General features: G+C 35.1%; 1 protein-coding gene across 1 annotated transcript; it reads left to right on the top strand.

Moving 5' to 3' along the window:
- Positions 1-3,980: 3,980 nt before the first annotated feature.
- Positions 3,981-16,998, top strand: LOC149795096 (protein RRP5 homolog). The gene is made up of 8 exons (XM_089964035.1): positions 3,981-4,073; positions 5,736-5,821; positions 6,624-6,845; positions 9,360-9,488; positions 11,732-11,900; positions 12,647-12,800; positions 15,881-16,044; positions 16,768-16,998. Exons 4-7 carry the CDS (start codon positions 9,463-9,465, stop codon positions 15,916-15,918), a joined length of 387 nt encoding a protein of 128 aa, XP_089820161.1. The 5' UTR covers positions 3,981-4,073; positions 5,736-5,821; positions 6,624-6,845; positions 9,360-9,462; the 3' UTR covers positions 15,919-16,044; positions 16,768-16,998.
- Positions 16,999-19,338: the final 2,340 nt, after the last annotated feature.

The following is a 19,338-nucleotide window of genomic DNA, read 5'->3' on the forward strand; positions in this document are numbered from 1 at the left end:
TCGTTCTATAGCCAGCTTTGAGAATGGCAGTGACATTCATGTACATCAAGTTAAATTTTGCGTCAAGGTGATTTTTCAGACGTTTCTGTTTTAGGTTAAAGCCAAATACAAATCTCTCTGATGTGAAGGATCCTGACATCCAGAGTTACTCTCAGTTGACCCATGGACAGGTCCTTAGGGGCTACATCACCAGGCAGATGCCAGACCAGCTTTTTGTCAGATATGATAGTAAACACATGGTGCTCATTGGATCATTTAAAGATTTGAAACCTTTATTTTGAAATACTCAGCAAATTTTCATAGAGGTAAATGGACAACACCTTTTGATGGTGGCAAATTTACAACACTTTTTCATGTTGGTAAATTGACAAATTTTCATGGTGGTACATGGAAAGGAATTTTTGGGGGCAGTAATGGACAACAGCTTTTCCTGGTTATAAACACAATTTGTCATGGGGGTAAATGGACGACAATATTTCATGGTGGTAAATGGATAAGATTTCATGGTAGGGTAGCAACAAGTTTTCATATTGGTAAATGGACAAGTTTTCATGGTGGTAAATTGACCATATTCCAACCATTCTGGGATTCTTGTTCATGTACATCCACATCTGACTCTTAATATTTTCTGCCCCTGGCAAATGCTGGTAAAGATTTTAATCCAGGCTTGTGCCGCCTATGGCTCGCAAGCTGATCCTTTGACCTAGTTTTACACGGAACTATAAATAACAGAAGAACGGTTAATTTTATCCAGTGAAATGAAGCTGGTTAATTCTGATTCTGGCCACCAAGTAAGCAATTCTGTCTATAGCACATGATTCATTCTGTAGAATTGACCACTTTTGATATATTTTAATTTTCGTTGAAATTGATTAATCAGTTTATGAATCATTAGCATACAATTAATGAGTTATCAAAACAGAGTTTGTGAGTTTGACAATGTAATCTATGAGTTATGTATTTTCAAGAGACAATTTATGAGTTATCAAGATACAATGTATGAGTTATCAATATACAATTTATAAATTATCAAGATACAATTTGTGAGTCATTAAGATACAATTTATGAGTCATTAAGGTATAATTTATGCATAATCAAGAGACAATTTATGGGTTATCAGATAGAGTTTACGAGTCATTAAGATACAATTTATGAGTTATCAAGACAGTTTGAGTTTCAAGATCTAATTTTTGAGTTATCAAGATACAATTTTTGGTTATCAAGATACAATCAATAAGTCATTAAGATACAGCTTAGGGGTCATTAAGATACAGATTATTAAAAGGTTACACTTTTATACACAAAGCAGATAGTTAAGATATGAAAGATAATGAGTTGGGATGAGCATAGGAGAATGAATGAATGGGAAAGAAAGAAATAATAGTTTTAACAGTGTTCCTGTGTGATCAGAATTACCAAATTATTTATGATTATTCCACTGTGCTTTTTAGTGTTTCTCTGTAGTCAGAATTACAGTGATCCCCTCGCCTACGAGGCCATCCTTTCTGCAACAGTATAATGGTCCTCGCCTACAAGGCCATCCATTCTGCAACAATAAAATGGCCTTTTAAAATTACAGTGATCCCTCACCTACAAGGCCATCATTTCTGCAACAGTATAATGTCCTTTTAAAAGGGATGGATTTTCTAGAGGGGAATCACACATATTACATTGATCCCTCGCTTACAAGGCCATCCCTTCTGCAACAATATAATGACCTTTAAAAAGATGTGGATTTTCTAGAGGGGAATCACACATATTACAGTGATCCCTCGCCTACAAAACCATCCCTTCTGAAACAATATAGTAGCCTTTTAAAATGGGTGGATTTTCTAGAGGGGAATCATACATATTACAGTGATCCCTCGCCTACAAGGCCATCCTTTCTGCAACAATATAATGGCCTTTTAAAACGGGTGGATTTTCTAGAGGGGAATCACACATATTACAGTGATCCCTCGCCTACAAGGTTGTCCGTTCTGCGACAATATAATGGCGTTTTAAAAGTGGTGGATTTTCTAGAGGGGAATCACACATATTACAGTGATCCCTCACCTGCAAGGTCATCCCTTCTGCAACAATTTAGTAACCTTTAAAAAGGGGTGGATTTTCTAGAGGGGAATCACACATATTACAGTGATCCTTGCCCTACAAGGCCAGCCTTTCTGCAACAATATAATGGCCTTATAAAAGTGGTGGATTTTCTAGAGGGGAATCACACATATTATAGTGATCCCTCACCTTCAAGGCCATCCCTTTTGCAACAAAATAATGGCCTTTTAAAACGGGTGGATTTTCTAGAGGGGAATCACACATATTACAGTGATCCTTGCCCTACAAGGCCATCCTTTCTGCAACAATATAATGGCCTTATAAAAGTGGTGGATTTTCTAGAGGGGAATCACACATATTACAGTGATCCATCACCTACAAGGCCATCCTTTCTGCAACAATATAGTAGCCTTTTAAAAGGGGTGAATTTTGTAGAGAGGAATCACACATGAGTAGTAATTATGAAATGAGAAGGTCACATCATATTCATCACATGAATGTTTTGGAATTAGATTGTCACAAAGTGTTACTAACATCATTTTAAAAGACATGAATATCATTAATATATTTTTACAGTTGTCTAAATAATAATAATAATAATAATAATAATAATAATAATAATAATAATAATAATATTTGTAATAATAATAATAATAATAATAATAATAATAATAATGATAATAGCAATAATAATAATAATGATGATGATGATAATAATAATAATAATAATAATAATAATAATAATAATAATATTAATAACATTTTTGACAGAGCTCAATTATTCTTTAGAATCTTTAGATATGAACTATTCATTTGATTTTGTTTTTATTTTGTTTTGCTCACTTTTTCCTTTTGTCTTTTTTCAAAAATATCTTGTGTTTTGTAATTATGTCTTCAAGTTCAGCATCATTTGTAACATGGCCATTAACCATTAAATCTGTGGAATGTAACCATGTAGTTTGTAATGTAATGCTCAGTTTGGTTGGTTTTTGATTGTCAAAGCTGGTCACTCTTATAGTCACTCTTTATCTTTATTGGTTGATGATCAGTGTCACAAAATATGTGAGCTGTCAGAATTAGTTGACTGGTCAGAATTTAACCAGCTTAGCCTGTCTTACATTAGGTCTGTTCTGGCAAAACCATGTTTGGGGCTCTGGGAAGGGACTTTAAATGTGGAGTAGTCACCCATTGATGCACTATTTTTGTATGAACTTTCTGGGCAATCAGAGTACCCTGGCGTACATTTTACAAAAAATGCCTTCAAATGGAACAGCCCTTGGGGATACGTTCAGATGACTTATGGTGGTCTTCATGTTAGAGGAACCATAAAGGGTGGTCTGGATGTTAGAGGAACCAGAGAGGGTGGTTTTCATGCTAGAGGATCATGGAAGGTGGTTTTCATGCTAGAGTAACCAAGGAGGGTTGTTTTCAATGCTAGAGGAACCAAGGAGGGTGGTTTTAATGCTAGAGGAACCATGGAAGGTGGTTTTCATGCTAGAGGAACCATGGAGGGTGGCTTCCATGGTAGAGGAACCATGGAGGGTGTTTTTCTTGCTAGAGGAACCATGGAGGGTGGTTTTCATACTAGAGGAACCATGGAGAAATGGACCACATCAGCATATGTGCCTTGATAATTTGAAATGGCTGGCAGCAGATTCTGTTATTATATAGAAAATAATTATCAGTAAATTCAGTCTCTTGTCAGTTTATGTCTCGAGTCCAAAATATATTTGAGATATCTTTATCTGGCAAGTCTCAAGTTTTATGTCAGCAAAATTAGTCATGATACTTAGCATGTAAATACATTGCTCATTTTGAATACCAGCATTGCATGCCCTTTTGGAAAAAAGAATTATACTTTACTGAATTTTCCAATTATATAGTGTAAATAAGAAGGTCTGTGTCACTTTCCTATATCTCATCATTGCAGTGTTGGTCATGATGTAGCAGGATTTGTGCAATTCAAAGACTCAGCAGAGGACTATTTCCCTGGAAAAGTAGTCACTGTACAGATTATGAGGTAATTGTATCAAAATCATCCTCATGTGCCATCCTCTTCCTAAACTTTCATATCATCATATTACACCATCTTGTTTCTGTAACACCAAGTTCAAGTTCTTCATTGATGTAAGCATATACATATTTTTGGTCATTACAGAAATACATACTGTAACAAACAGACGAATAAAAAATATGTAAGCACAATAAATTTGCTTCACAGAGTTATCACACAGAAAACATGTTGAAATGCAGACTGCTCCAGTGGCCTAGTGGTTAGAGTGTCTGCCTTGGATGCAGGAAGTTGTGGGTTCAAAAGCCAGTTGAGTCATACCAAAGACTTATAAAACTGGTATAATAGCTGCCTCGCTAGGCACTCAGCATTCAGATGTTAGCATTAAGACTGGTTGGCATAGTGTCAGGACAATGTGACTGGGTGGGACATCATGCTACATGTCTGCAGCATGATGCCCCAGTGCTAGACATCACTATAAACTGCCACACTACAGACATCATAGCAACATGACTGAAAAATTGTTAAAGCTGATGATGCAATGCATATATTGTTATAACACAGAAGGCCTGATGCACATATTACAGTATTGATATCAAATACATATTATAATTAATTATGCCATAATTTCTTACAAGTCAGCAACATGTCATTCAATTTCCCATAAATTTGTAATTTAAGCATGTAAAGAAAATTCGATTTTTAAATACCTTTTGCCAGAATGGTAAAAAAATTTAGTTTTTAAAATTTCAACATTTCCATTAACTCAATTCTAAGTTCACAGTTTCAATATTTAAACAGCTTTTGAGGGATTCTCTAATCATTCCCATGTATTTAGGCAATACATTACACACTGGTGAAATCTTAAAGCAATACAGCATTGGGCACTTGTTATTGAAAGAACAATTCAGCATGGCAAAGGTTAAGATTTGAAGCAGATAATATAGACCCCATTCTGCCAGCACATTTTGTGAAGGTATGTCTGGGTCTACAGTGTTAGTACTTGAGTGCCCATTATACAACAGATAACATATATACTCAAATATAAGTCACTGTTGAGTGCCCATTGTACAAAGGGTTATGTTTATATTTCAGTATAAGTCACTGTTGAGTGCCCATTGTACAAAGGGTTATGTTTATGTTTCAATATAAGTCACTGTTGAGTGCCCATTATGCAAGGGGTAATGTATATACTTGATTATGAGTCACTGTTGAGTGCCCATTATACAAGGGGTAATATATATATATACTTGATTATGAGTCACTGTTGAGTGCACATTATACAAGGAGTAATGGATATAATTGAATGTAAGTCAGATCTAACTGCCAACAGCATAGGCCTAGAATTATAAGCACATAATATATTTAACAGACCTGGTTCTCCAGTTTGCTAGAAAAAAGCAATGGAATAACATAGACCAGGATATTATACACCAGTAGGTCAGGGCATGTGCTGTTTGCATTTTGCAGATAAGCAGATAAGAAGGTACATTACATTCATTTTCATACTGGTTTATGAATTTACCAAATTGAAAATTCCGATTGACATACCTGTAGTGTATCATTCTCAAGGAAAGGTCTCTGTTGGAAAGAAGTTATTTTTACAAAATGATTTTCAACATTCCCTCTGTGATTTTTTGTGCCTTTATGATTCTTTCATCTTTCATATAGCATATCAGAGGGAAAACCTATGGTGAAGATGTCCCTTTTTGGGCTTGATGTTGAGGAAAGGAAAGACAATAAGAAAGTTCCTCAAGGTATAGCTACCATTTCTTTTAGCTGAAATACAGATGTTATTAATCGTCAGCCATACAGGTGTAATGGTCAGCCATACAGATGTAATTGATGGTCAGCCATACTGATATAATGATCAGACATACAGGTGTAATTGTCAGACATGCAGATGTAATGGTCAGCCATACAGATGTAATGGTCAGTCATAAATATGTAATGGTTAGACATAATGATGTGATGGTCAGCCATAAAGGTGTAATGGTCAGCCATGCAGATAAAATTGTCAGTCATACATATGTAATGGTCAGGCATACAGATGTAATGATCAGCCACAAAGATGTAATGGTCAGCCATACAGGTGTAATGATTAGTCATATAGATGTAATGGTCAGACATACCGATGTGATAGTCATCATACAGGGATAGTGGCCAGCAATATTAATGGATTCCTCAAACTTGTATTTAAGACTGTTGTTTGTTTGTACTTGGTTGAATTGAACACCCGGGATTGCTCCTACTTGTGTTTAAGACCTGGAAAAATGTTTCTAATTATATGTCCAATCTTGTTTCCTGGAATTACAGATAGATATGCTTTTTCCCTTGGGTGTGCAAATTATCAGTATTCTATTTAGTAATCCTTATATATATTTGCTGATGGGCAGAAGCAGAAAATCTTGGGTGTTGAATTAATTATCCAAATACATTTTTATTAATTTCATCAGAAACAATACAAACAAAAACTTAGAAAATTCTGAGTTATTGAAAGGAAGTAGCTGAAAGATGATCAGTTTAATAATATAATTCTGGCATATTTATTTTAATCAGACAAAAAGAAAACTGCAAAAGGAAGAGTAAAGCATTGCTGATTCTGCAAGTACTGTCAATGTAAAAAAAGCAAAGAGTGACAAATCCGCAGAATGTGACATGGCTAAGAGTATGGACATCACCAAGAAGGTTGGTAGGTCACTGTCATCAGGTGTGAATGTCAGTGACACAGATAGTGGAGTTGATATCAAGCAAGAGTCAGATTCGGAGTCAGATCCCAAGGTAAGACTCAACATACTGCAATTTTTGTTGTGTTTGTTGCTGTTATTCTTATTCGTATTGAATTGGGTATTCATTTTTGTTATAGTCGGGTTATAACAAGGTTTGCTTAATTATAATTTAATATTTTCTGTACATAACATTTATGAAGACCTTTTTTATTTGTACCTAAATGCTTTTTTAAAAATGTCAAAAATAATCTGATACCCTCATTCTGTTCACCCTTCTATTTGTCCATAACTTATTCTCTTAAAATACTGTCTGGAAATTCTTCAAGGTTGGAATCACCTGTCTATATCATATGGTAGCCATGTAATCTGGTGGATTCCAGGTTACAGTCTCAACGTTAGTGGAAAGGTTGGGTTAGACGGTTTAAATCAGCGGTCTCAAACTCAAACCAGCCTGAGGTCCACATGAGAGTATTTTCGATGGCCCACGGTCCACACCATCTTTGTTATAACTTATGTTACCTTCTGATGCCAATCATTTTGTGGGCCACAGGATATGGCTTGACAGGCTGCATGCTGCCCGTGGGCTGTGTGTTTGAGACCTCTGGTTCAAATGATACTACACAAATTAGGCAATATTTAAAAAAGTCAGGCAGGAGATGTGCAAAATATCAATGTTATTGTAGTCCTTCACTTAGGAAAACAACATCGTAAAATCATGTATGTAAAGGGGAACTTAATTTTAGTTTATGATGGTATTGGACTAATTAGAAGTATCAAGAATATTCCACACATCTGAACTTAAAAACTAGAAGTATCAAGGATGTTCCACACATCTGAACTTAAAAACTAGAAGTATCAAGGATGTTCCACACATCTGAACTTAAAAACTAGAAGTATCAAGAATGTTCCACACATCTGAACTTAAAAACTAGAAGTATCAAGGATGTTCCACACATCTGAACTTAAAAACTAGAAGTATCAAGAATGTTCCACACATCTGAACTTAAAAACTAGAAGTATCAAGAATGTTCCACACATCTGAACTTAAAAACTAGAAGTATCAAGAATGTTCCACACATCTGAACTTAAAAACTAGAAGTATCAAGGATGTTCCACACATTTGAACTTCAAAACAGAAGGGATACGGATTTCAACCAGTTCATTATCACTCATATCATTGAATTTGGGTGAAAAAGTCAAACTGTGAATGGAAGTATCTGCATTTGATTGATCCAGTAAATTTATTTTGAACGTGTAAGTAAATATTAATATGTTGCATACAGTTGACATGTTATGGGGAGAGTGTCTGATTTGGATTTTTAAGGTAGCTTTAAAAAATGTCAGGGATTTCGCTACAATGTCTGCAGTGCGGCAGTTTATAATGATATCTAGCACAGTGGCGTCATGCCGCAGACATGTAGTATAATGTCTCACTCAGTCATATTATCCTGACACCAGGCTGACCAGTCCTAACACTAACCTCTTAATGCTGAGTACCCAGCAAGGCAGCTGTTGGTACCATTTATTTAAGTCTTTGTTATGACTCGGCCAAGGTTCGAACCCGCATCTGAGGCGGACACTCTAACCATGAGGCCACTGGAGTGGTGAGATTTTATGGAGCAGACATAATAGAAACAATAAAATGATTAAGAAACTAGAATTAAATATTAAAATTCATGACAAGATTTCAGTTTACACTTGACATATATCGGAGAACTTTTCATGTGATGAAATGATAACTTAGCTGTGATGGATGGTCATTTTATGTGTAGTCTTATGAAGACAAGTGTCAGAGTGTCTTGATCAAGGTAATCTCAGCTGACTTGGATTCTATTTGCACCTGTGCTGGTAGGTTATTAACTTTTATCACCCATTAAGCCCTCATTGGTCATTGATTGACAATTCGTTACATATGTTTTGACTGCAAAATTCCTTTAATCTGACTGTTGGGAATCTTTTATCTTCATTTGATTAGATTGGGATTTCTGAATGACAAATTACATACAGTGGCACTCACTAACAGTCTAGTATAAAAAATCATTCTTCTCTTTATATCTCTCTGTCTACTTATTACATTTATTTTTTTCCATAAAAAGATAATTGAGTTATTCATAATATAATTGTAACTAAAATGTATGAGATTTTATTAGATTATGTTTCTGATTTCTATTAAGCTGTTACTTTGGTTAATGATTTCATCATGTTCAGCAGGTTAATTTCATTTATAGATACTTGCACTTTGTAATAAGCAAACATTTGGGGGACACGGTAATAGCCCATGCAAGCAAATAATCTGGATAATTGATGTTTTACTTTATTTGAGACTATAGCATCAGTTATTGGAATTTATAAATTGAAATAAGGGAAACTTCCCTAATACAGCCCCTCTGTTGCATGACAGACTAGTTACATATTTTATTCCAAAATGCCTTCCTCTACAAACTGGCTACTTATTTGTATCCCAATAAGACCAATCAAATGGTAATAAAATATCTGTGTATTATCCCTTCAATGTCTTTTTGTGGAAGTTGTTCATTTCTATAAGGTTTCGTCCATGTATTTTCAGAAACTATGTGTTTATTCATCTGATCTACCTACACAGCAGATGCCTGCCACGTAATCATAGCTCAAGCTGAAAGAGACAGCAAGAAGCCAGGGAAAAAGTATAGATGGCTCGGATGAAGAGGAAATTAAGGTAAGAATTAATTTATTGATGGAGTTAAACTGTGCTCTCTCTCTCTCTCTCTCTCTCTCTCTCTCTCTCTCTCTCTCAGTACTGTTATTAAACATTGAAGATTTTGTAAAGCATCTGAATAGTCTCAAGATTCTTTACTCAGAAAGCTATTTTTCATCTCTTGCAATATGTGTACATGATTATTTAGGTCTTGAAATATTAAATGTCATTGTGTTCAATTAAATAGAACATTCTGTACAGTGTACTATAGCTGATCTGTTAAGTTCCACATGATGTAGTGGATGTCCATTATTACATAATTACATTGCTGCAACTAAATTGGGCAATGAAACAGAATCCTTCTACTATGAGCCACAACATGGACAGTCCACAATGACCGCAACATCCATTTCTCATAATCCACGATGCATTTAGTGTAGCATGTAAACCCGGAGTCTTAAACTCAAACCACCCTGAGGGCCGCATGAGGGCATTTTCAATGGCCCTTGGGCTTTACCACATTTGTTATCTCTCATGACACCTTGTGATGCCAATCATCTTGCTGGCCACATGATACGGCTTGGTGGGCTGCATGCATCCCATGGGCTGCATATTTGAAATCCTTGGTGTAAACATACCATGGTCTTTTATCACAATGTTGGATTGGGAATCAGATTTTAGTAGATAAATAATGTCCCTCACTAAATTTGCCAAATGCTTCCTAATATTTCATGATCTACATTGGTAGAAACTTGCTTTGTTAGGCTTTTGCTATGACTTTATTGAAATGGCTTTCATGTACCACAACCCACAACCTCCCACATCCGAGGCGGAAGCACTAACCACTAGACCACCAGAGTGGTGGAAAGGAAATATGGGATCTAGTACGGTCTTAACATACCATACATAATGTCATATGCCTATGAAAAGAATTTATTACCCCTCAGTGCTTGCCATCCCTAGCACTGAATCAAATCTTTGTTATTTTTCCTTATGTAGATGCCACTTGCATCAGTTATTTCCCTTAGATTATATTTAATTGTTAACACCAACTGGTAAAATGAGGGTTTTATTATTAGTTTTCATTTTGATGCAAATTAAATTAATTCAATCGTATGAATTTTGAAATAAAATGACTAATTTTGTTAAAACCGCATGTTGTTAAAATTGCAAAGAAGCAGCATCAACCATTATTATATGTTGTTTCTGGAAATAAATGTACTGCACCCATTTAAGACATTTCAGGATTTTCATGCTCTCTTGTCCTCACATTGATCACTAGTTGATGCATTTCCTATCTTATACAATAACCTTTGACTAATCAGAGGACAGGAATTTTCTCAGAAGGATATAAATGATAATTTTCAATCATAACCCACATATGTGGCAGGGACATCTTGATTTGGTCCATTTTACATGTCTGTCTGTCCATATAAATCCATATTAAAAATCCACTCAACATACACATGAAATTTGGCTTTATGTTTTCATGCATGTATAAAAGACCTGAATACATTTTCAGGCTGTTAACATTTCCATTGTTTACATGTTTTTAAGCTTTCTGGGACCTGAAGATTTCATGCAAAGACCGATTTTGCATAATAACTGTTAAGTTAGAGATTGAACATGAAACTGTTATAGAAAAACTTAAAATAATGAACAATGACCTTGAGCATGAAGCTGGCATTACCCACCCACCTTGGACACACACGCATGCACACATGCTCTCACACGCACACACACATACACACACACACACGCACACACACACACACAATGATACCAAGTTTTCTCAAAAGAAAGTATTGTTTTGGTCCAAAATGTCAAAGAGCACTTTGTAATTCCAGTGAATAATTTGAGAAAAGAATTCCTCTCAAATTATATCTGAACACAACTAAAATCTGAGTCAAGATTCCCAATGACAGATTTTTGAAACAGGAATAAATAATTTTGTTTATCACACCATATACTAATTTCACTTGACCCCCCCCCCCCCGACAAATCTGCTAATGACAATATATCAGTATACCAAATTTGCTCGAAAGACACAAAAGTTATAGAGCATTGCAGTGTCTTAGGTCATTAATATTTTTACAGGACTGCATTCACCAACAACTGTTACATTGGTCAGGTCTATGAACAAATTATTATTTTCAATTTTTCCCATTCTGCCATTGGTATCATGATTCAGATCTTAAATTGACAGTTGGTATGTGTTTATATCTACTAATTAATACCATCATGTCCTTTACTTGACTTTTCAGAGAAGAGCAAGAAAAGTTAAATGTTTGGGTGGCTTACCTTAACCTTGAGAACATGTATGGAACACCACAGTCCCTTGGTGAAGTTTTAAAGCGTGCAGTCCAGCAAAATGACTCCGTTAAAGTTCATCAGCATCTCATCAGCATCTATGTCAGTTCTGGGAAAATAGAGGTAAGTATATTTACAGCAACTCATTCCTATGATGACTGGCAAATAATGTGGACTTCTTTATTATATGCATGTTATAGCATGGGGCTATTTTAATCCTTTCTCCATCTTTCCATCCATCCAATGGTCCATCTTTTCATAACCTTTCTCTTTATCTGCTGAATGGAAATTCATCAAACTTGGTGCATAACTTGATAGCGAGTAACAAGCTGCAAGAGGTGTATATGTTTTGGGCCTGTCCACTGGGATCACTTGGAGAGGATCATAAGACAAACGTTGCAATTGTTGCGACAGTTTTCTAGTATATATAATGAATATGTATTATGACCCCTGGGTAGCAGTTTGGACGCAGGAGTTTGTGGAATATGTAACAGTTATAGTGGCAGTTTTAAAGAATGCAATTAATATGGGCTATGAACAGAAAACAAAAGTTTACATGGATAGATGAAGGAGTGATTTTAAATTTGTAAGGTTTGAAGAGACTGAATCATTCCGATCAAGATTAAATTTGATGGATAGGGGTGGGGTATGATTTTGAATGGTTCCGAGTAATGAATATAAAGTACTTGCTGACATATATTAAGAAGAATTAAGTACATGTTTATTTCTGAGTGATAATATTTCATATTGCCATCTATCCAAAATAACTGTCTGCCTAGGCTTTTTCTCAGTTGATGAAGATAGCCTTATCTTTGCTTCACTAACAGCATAGTCTTTCACATGAATTCAAATATTTTCAATGTTTTCAGGAGGCAGAGCAGGTGTACAACATGCTTGTCAAGAAGCATAGCCAGAATAAAGACATCTGGATTAGCTTCGAGCAATTCTATTTCCAGAATGACAGATTGGAGTCAGCCCAATGTCTACTGCAGAGGGCACTCAAAAGTCTGGATCCAAAGCAGCGTAAGTAGCTTGTTAACAAGTATAATAAAGCATCAGTTACCTGGACTTTTCACTCATTTACATGAATTAAATGTCCTGTAAATGTTTAAATGTTTCTGTATATGCCTTCCCTTGTTAATCCATGCCTGGACAACTCATGAAGCCAATGATATAATGAGAAGATGTATGGGTTACAATTTGGCAACAAGAATAAAGAAATATATGATAACAAAGTATCACTGTTCTGCAAATCTCTACAAGTCTGTACTTTTAAAGAAAATGGTGCCAGATATTAATCAAAATGGGCTTGTACGGTTTGACTTGTGGATTCTTAGAGCAGATTGGTCCTTTTAAACATCAAAACATATTCGACAAGAAAAGGACAAATCAAAATCGCTTTACAATTCTATAAAGAGGAATATGAAAGTGACGACATACAGCACTTGGATTGAGCACTTCATCAGCTCATTGCAAATTTATTTTACTTTACTTTCGGCAAAAGTTAAACATGTTGACTAGTGAAAGAGAGTGTTAAATATAAATAATATTTCAGTATTTTACGTGTTTGTACTTTGGTTATAATTAACATGGATTTTGCTCATTTTTGCCAAGTATTTTGACCTGCAGATCCAGGTTAGTAGTAAAAATGAATGTCCATTTTTCATATAGTATGCTGTAATTATGGAATGTAATATATTAGCTATGATGTTGTAGCCATATTGAAGTAGGGTAACGATTATTAGTACTAGTAATTATATTGATTACACTTTTGTGCTCAGATTAATCTTTTTGCCATGTATATTTGCAAAGATTATGTTTATACATCTATCTGGGTTGGCATGTATGATATAACCTTTGAAAATCCTTTCGTTGTGAGGAGTTGCCATGATAACTCCTTAATTCAAAACAAAAAAAATCTTTTTGATTTTGTTTAAAAACTCCATCATCTTTTTCAGAAACTTCTTGTATTTAGCAGAGGGAGTACAAAATGCTGTAATGAGTAAAATAAATTACATTAGGAAAGTTTTAATTTCTGTTATTTATGTATTGTCCAAAAATAATGAGTATATAAATAAAATAGGATGAAATTTTGTGGATTGAATGACACAATGCCAGTGGTTAGCGAAGTGACATATTCAGAAAGTTCAGTCTAAGAAATTATACTCCATCAGAACGTCAGAAAAAGTCTTTGCAAAACTCTTGAAATAAACTCCACAGAGTTGTATGAACCATGAACTAGTGTTGCTATGGTAAACAATGAGGACACATGATACTCCAGTTGTTCAAAAGTTTATTTTGCATTTGATTTCTTCCCCACTGTGTTATAAATCAGATAATGTGCTCTCATAAATAGTATTTATGCGTTGGAACACAATCATATCCATCATCAGAGTTAACTTATGAGTCCAGCATTATAGTGGTCTTTGAGCTGGGGTTGGGAATCTGCAACAAAAGTGGAGATGTGCAGTAGTAAAGCATTGGGGTTTGGAATCTGCAACAAAAAGAGTGGAGATTTTACTAGTAAGCAATTGGGGAAGAGATTCTGCAACAGAAAGTGAAAATTTGCAGCAACAAGCCATTTGGGTTTGCAATCTGCAAGAAAAAAGTGAGATTTGCCGTAGTGAGCCATTGGGGCAGGGAATCTGCAACAAAAAAGTGGACATTAAGCCATTGGGGTTTGGAGCCTGCAACAAGAAGAGTGGAGATTTGCAGCATTAAGCCATTGAGGTTTTTAACCTGCAACAAGAAGAGTGGAGATTTCACTAGTGAGCCATTGAGGTTTTTAACCTGCAACAAGAAGAGTGGAGATTTCACTAGTGAGCCATTGAGGTTTTCAACCTGCAACAAGAAGAGTGGAGATTTCACTAGTGAGCCATTGAGGTTTTTAACCTGCAACAAGAAGAGTGGAGCTTTCACTAGTGAGCCATTGAGGTTTCTAACCTGCTACAAGAAGAGTGGAGATTTCTCCAGTGAGCCATTGAGGTTCTTAACCTGCAACAAGAAGAGTGGAGATTTCACCAGTGAGCCATTGAGGTTTTTAACCTGCAACAAGAAGAGTGGAGATTTCACTAGTGAGCCATTTAGGTTTTTAACCTGCAACAAGAAGAGTGGAGATTTCACTAGTGAGCCATTGGGGTTTTTAACCAGCAACAAGAAGAGTGGAGATTTCACTAGTGAGCCATTGAGGCTGGGAATAAACTGGAGATCTGCAGTAGTAAACCCTTGTAGCTTCTTAATATTTGAAGTTTATATGAGCATTTCCACTGCAGAGATATTTTCGAAGTCCAATAGATTTATTTAAAAAAAATGAAAACTTAGTCTTATATAATCTTGCTTGTGAGTCTATCTGGCAGTTGCTTTAGTAGAATTAACTGTATGTGAAGGGTGGGCTGATGCTTGTTGCTTAAGTAGAAAGGCATGAATGTGAAGGGTGGACTGATGGTTGTTGCTTTATTAGAAAGGCATGAATGTAAAGGCATGATGGCAGTTGCTTACGTAGAAAGGCATGAATGTGAAGGGTGATGGCAGTTGCTTTATTAGAAAGGTATGAATATGAAGGGTGGATTGATGGCCACTTCTTTATTAGAAAGGTAGGAATGTGAAGGGTGTACTGATGTCAGAAGGCATGAATATGAAGTTTGGACTGATGGTAGTTGCTTTAGTAGAAAGGTTGGAATGTGAATGAGGGACTTTTGGCAGTTGCTTTATTAGAAAGGCATGAATGTGAAGGATGGACTTTTGGCAGTTTCTTTAGTAGAAAGGCTTGAATGTTAAGGGTGATGGCACATGCTTCAGTAGAAAGGCATGGATGTGAATTGATGATGGCAGTTGCTTTTGTAGAAAGGCATGGATGTGAAGGGTGATGGCAGTTGCTTTTGTAGAAAGGCATGGATGTGAAAGGCGACGGCAGTTGCTTTTGTATAAAGACATGAATTTGAAGGGTGATGGAAGTTGCCCTTGTAGAAAGGCATGATTGTGAAAGGTGATGACAAGTGCTTTAGTAGAAAGGCATGAATGCGAAGGGTGATGGCAGTTGCTTTATTAGAAAGGCATAATTATTTTATTTCAGTATTTCTTGCTATAATTGTCTTCTTTTACAGACGTTGAGGAGATAGCCAGTTTCCCAAATGAAATTTAAGCATGGTGATCCAGAGCGAGGGAAGACAATGTTTGAGAACATCCTTAGCAACTATCCAAAAAGAACTGATCTTTAGTCAGTTTATATAGATATGGAGACCAAACAGGGAAATATTGAAAATGCCAGGTATGCAGTGAACTTTTTTCTTTCTTATACTAAAAGATAATATTTAATTATATGTGATTTACTCAGCTTTCCATTCCTTATTCACTTCATGTAAAGAATGGGAAAGGATTTTTTGTAACTGTTGATGTTTAATCTCTCTGATTCTGTCTGCCTGTCTGTTTCATTCCTCACAAGTTAAATGCCAGTTTCAAAAGGTAACTATTTGGGTCATTCCAGAATTAATCAAAGGAGTTTGGGGTGGAAATGGTAAATACATTTTTATTTACAAAATAAACACCTTGTGATAAAATTCATATATCAATGCATTTATTATAATAACATTCAAACATAGAATTTTAAATAAATAATGAAATCGTGAGAACTAGCAGCTGCCTTGCTTGGCACTCAGCATTAAGAGGTAAGTGTTAGGACTGGTCATCCTGGTTTCAGGATAATGTAACTGGGTGGGATATGATGCTACATGTCTGTGGCATGATGCCCCATTGTGACATCATTATAAACTTAGCACTGCAGATATCGTAGTGATATGACTAAAATTGGTAAAGCTATGTTAAAAGTCTAAATCACACATTTGTACACACACACACACACACAATCATGAGAAGAATTTAGATAAAAAAATTAGTAATATTTGAGTAGGAATATGGTCTTTAACTAAATCCAGATTGTCCATTTACATGTAGATATATAATATTTCTTTATTTTCGTTCTGTTATGTTGCAGGCACTTATATGAACGAGTGATCAGTGTGAAGATATCAGCGAGAAAGATGAAGTTTTTCTTCAAGAAGCACTTGGACTTTGAGCAGCAACATGGAACTGATTCTACCTTTAATGCAGTAAAACAAAAGGCATTAGAATTTGTTGAATCCCGGGGTTATGTAGATGTGGATGATTGAATGGCGGTTATATAATTATTGATGAAGACAACACAGGACTTATTTGAATATTATATTGTAATTTAATGTCAGTTTATGAAATATGTATTTCTGAATAACATTAATTTTGTATATTTTGTCTTCAGAATGAACAATTGCTTAATATTTCTTCAAATATATATATATATATATATATATATATATATATATATATATATATATATATATATATATATATATATATAACTTGCATGTTTCAAACTACATAACAAAGTGAAAAGGCGTTTTAAAGAGGCATGACAGCCACTTTTATTTTTCATGTTCACTCACTGTGTAGGAATTATTGTATACCACTTTATAAATAAAAATTATGAATGATGATTGAAAATTGTCACTGGTTTTACACTAATTGTCTAGCAAAGTGTCTAGTAAGTGACTTTTAATTCTGGCCACTGTTACTGAAAATAGAAAAATCTGCTTGTCATCCACCATCAATTGCTAGCTTTATAAAGGCCTTTGAACTCTTAATGCAGTTCTGTCATCAGATATGTCTCCCATGACTAAAATAAAAGCCTTCAAACGACTTCTTAAAAACCACCAAACATTTTTTGGAATGACCTTAGAACGAAGACCTTACATATTTGCTCAGATTTTGGTGATCGACTGTGAAACATAGCCACTGTTACTAAAATTAGAAAACCTTTAAACAACTTGATTCCAAAAACAAACTTCATAAAAAAGCATCCTGGCTTTTGTTCCTTTCAGTTCAGTAGAAATGATTATATCAAATGATCAAATATGGCTGCCATTACTAAAAATAGAACAACATTTGAATTACTTTTTCTGCTGACCAGATTTTGAATAAAATTGACAGAAAATATTCTTGCTTTGAATTTGTTAAGATTCACCATAATATATTGCCACCATTATTAACAATAGACAAATCTTTAATAATGTCTGATGAATAAGCACTGAACAGAATTTAAACACTTTTCACAGGAAGAGTAATCACTTCAGTGCCTTTTAGATTTATACAAATGTCTCCATTCCACCATGAACCATGACTGCCATTACTGAAAGTAGAAAACATTTAGCCAATTGATCTTTGAAAATATGCTGTATCCTGGCATTGGGGCCTTTCAGTATTGGATAGATGATGCAAATGTGCCATGAAAGATACGTGAGGCTTCAGAAACTACATTGAGGAAAAAAAGCATTATTCTATCCTAGATTTCATTTGTGTGTATTTTGGATTTTTAACGTAGCTTTAACAATATCACTTTATGTTCCCTGGTACTTCTGCACTAGCGAGGCAGCTGTTAATACCATTTTAATGTCTTTGGCATGACTTGGCTGGGGTCAGAACCTGCAACCGCCTGCATCTGTGGCAGCTGCTCTAACCACCTGGCCACCAGAGCAGTCAATTATGTTCAAAAAGGTCTTGCAGACTCATTGATTTATTTGCATACATATGGATTTGTGTGCAGAATATTACTGTGTACAGATGGACATCTGTACAAAAAGTTTCTGTTTCAAATTATACTGCAATTGTACTCCTAAATATTAGGAACCACTCTGGTGGTCCAAATGGTAAGAGCATCTGCCTTGGATGCTGAAGGTTGCAGGTTCAAACCCAGCCAAGTCATACCAAAGACCTATAAAAATGGTATTAACAGATGCCTCGCTTGGCGTTCAGCACTAAGAGGTTAGTGTTAGGGCTGGTTGGCCTGTTGTTAGGATAATGTGACTGGTTGGGACATGATGCTACATGTCTGTGGCATGGTGTCCCAGTGCCAGACATCACAATACACTGCAGACATCGTAGCGATATAACAGAAAAATTGTTAAAGGTATGTTAAAAATCCAAATCATACACATACACACATCCTAAATATTAGAAGAAAATTTTGAAAATTCATTAGCTGTCTCAGATCATAGTATCTAAAATAGTTGGCTCATTTTACCAATGAAAGTTACTAGCTAAATTATGAGAAAACTTTGAATTTAATATTTACTCTAGTATGTAATCATTTTAACACAACATTTCTGGTAAGACATAACTTTTAAATTTATACATTGTAAGATAAAAGTCCATAAGATTTTAAAACACTATGTCTGTGACAATTTTAGTTTAACCATTTAGTAGTAAACATTTTGTAAAGCTGAGGCAAGATTATGAAACTTACATGTATGGATATGGTCATTAAGACTATGACACTTTGTTTACAGACTAAGTCATTAAGACTATGACACTTTATTTACAGACTAAGTCTTGATGACTATGACACTTACATGTATGGACATGGTCATTAAGACTATGACACTTTATTTACAGACTAAGTCATTGAGACTGACACTTTATTTACAGACTAAGTCGTGATGACTATGACATTTATATGTATGGACTAAGTCATTGA

The sequence above is a fragment of the Sinohyriopsis cumingii genome, chromosome 7 (genome assembly GCF_028554795.1).
Source record: "Sinohyriopsis cumingii isolate HCF-2022 chromosome 7, ASM2855479v2, whole genome shotgun sequence".
Taxonomy (NCBI): domain Eukaryota; kingdom Metazoa; phylum Mollusca; class Bivalvia; order Unionida; family Unionidae; genus Sinohyriopsis; species Sinohyriopsis cumingii.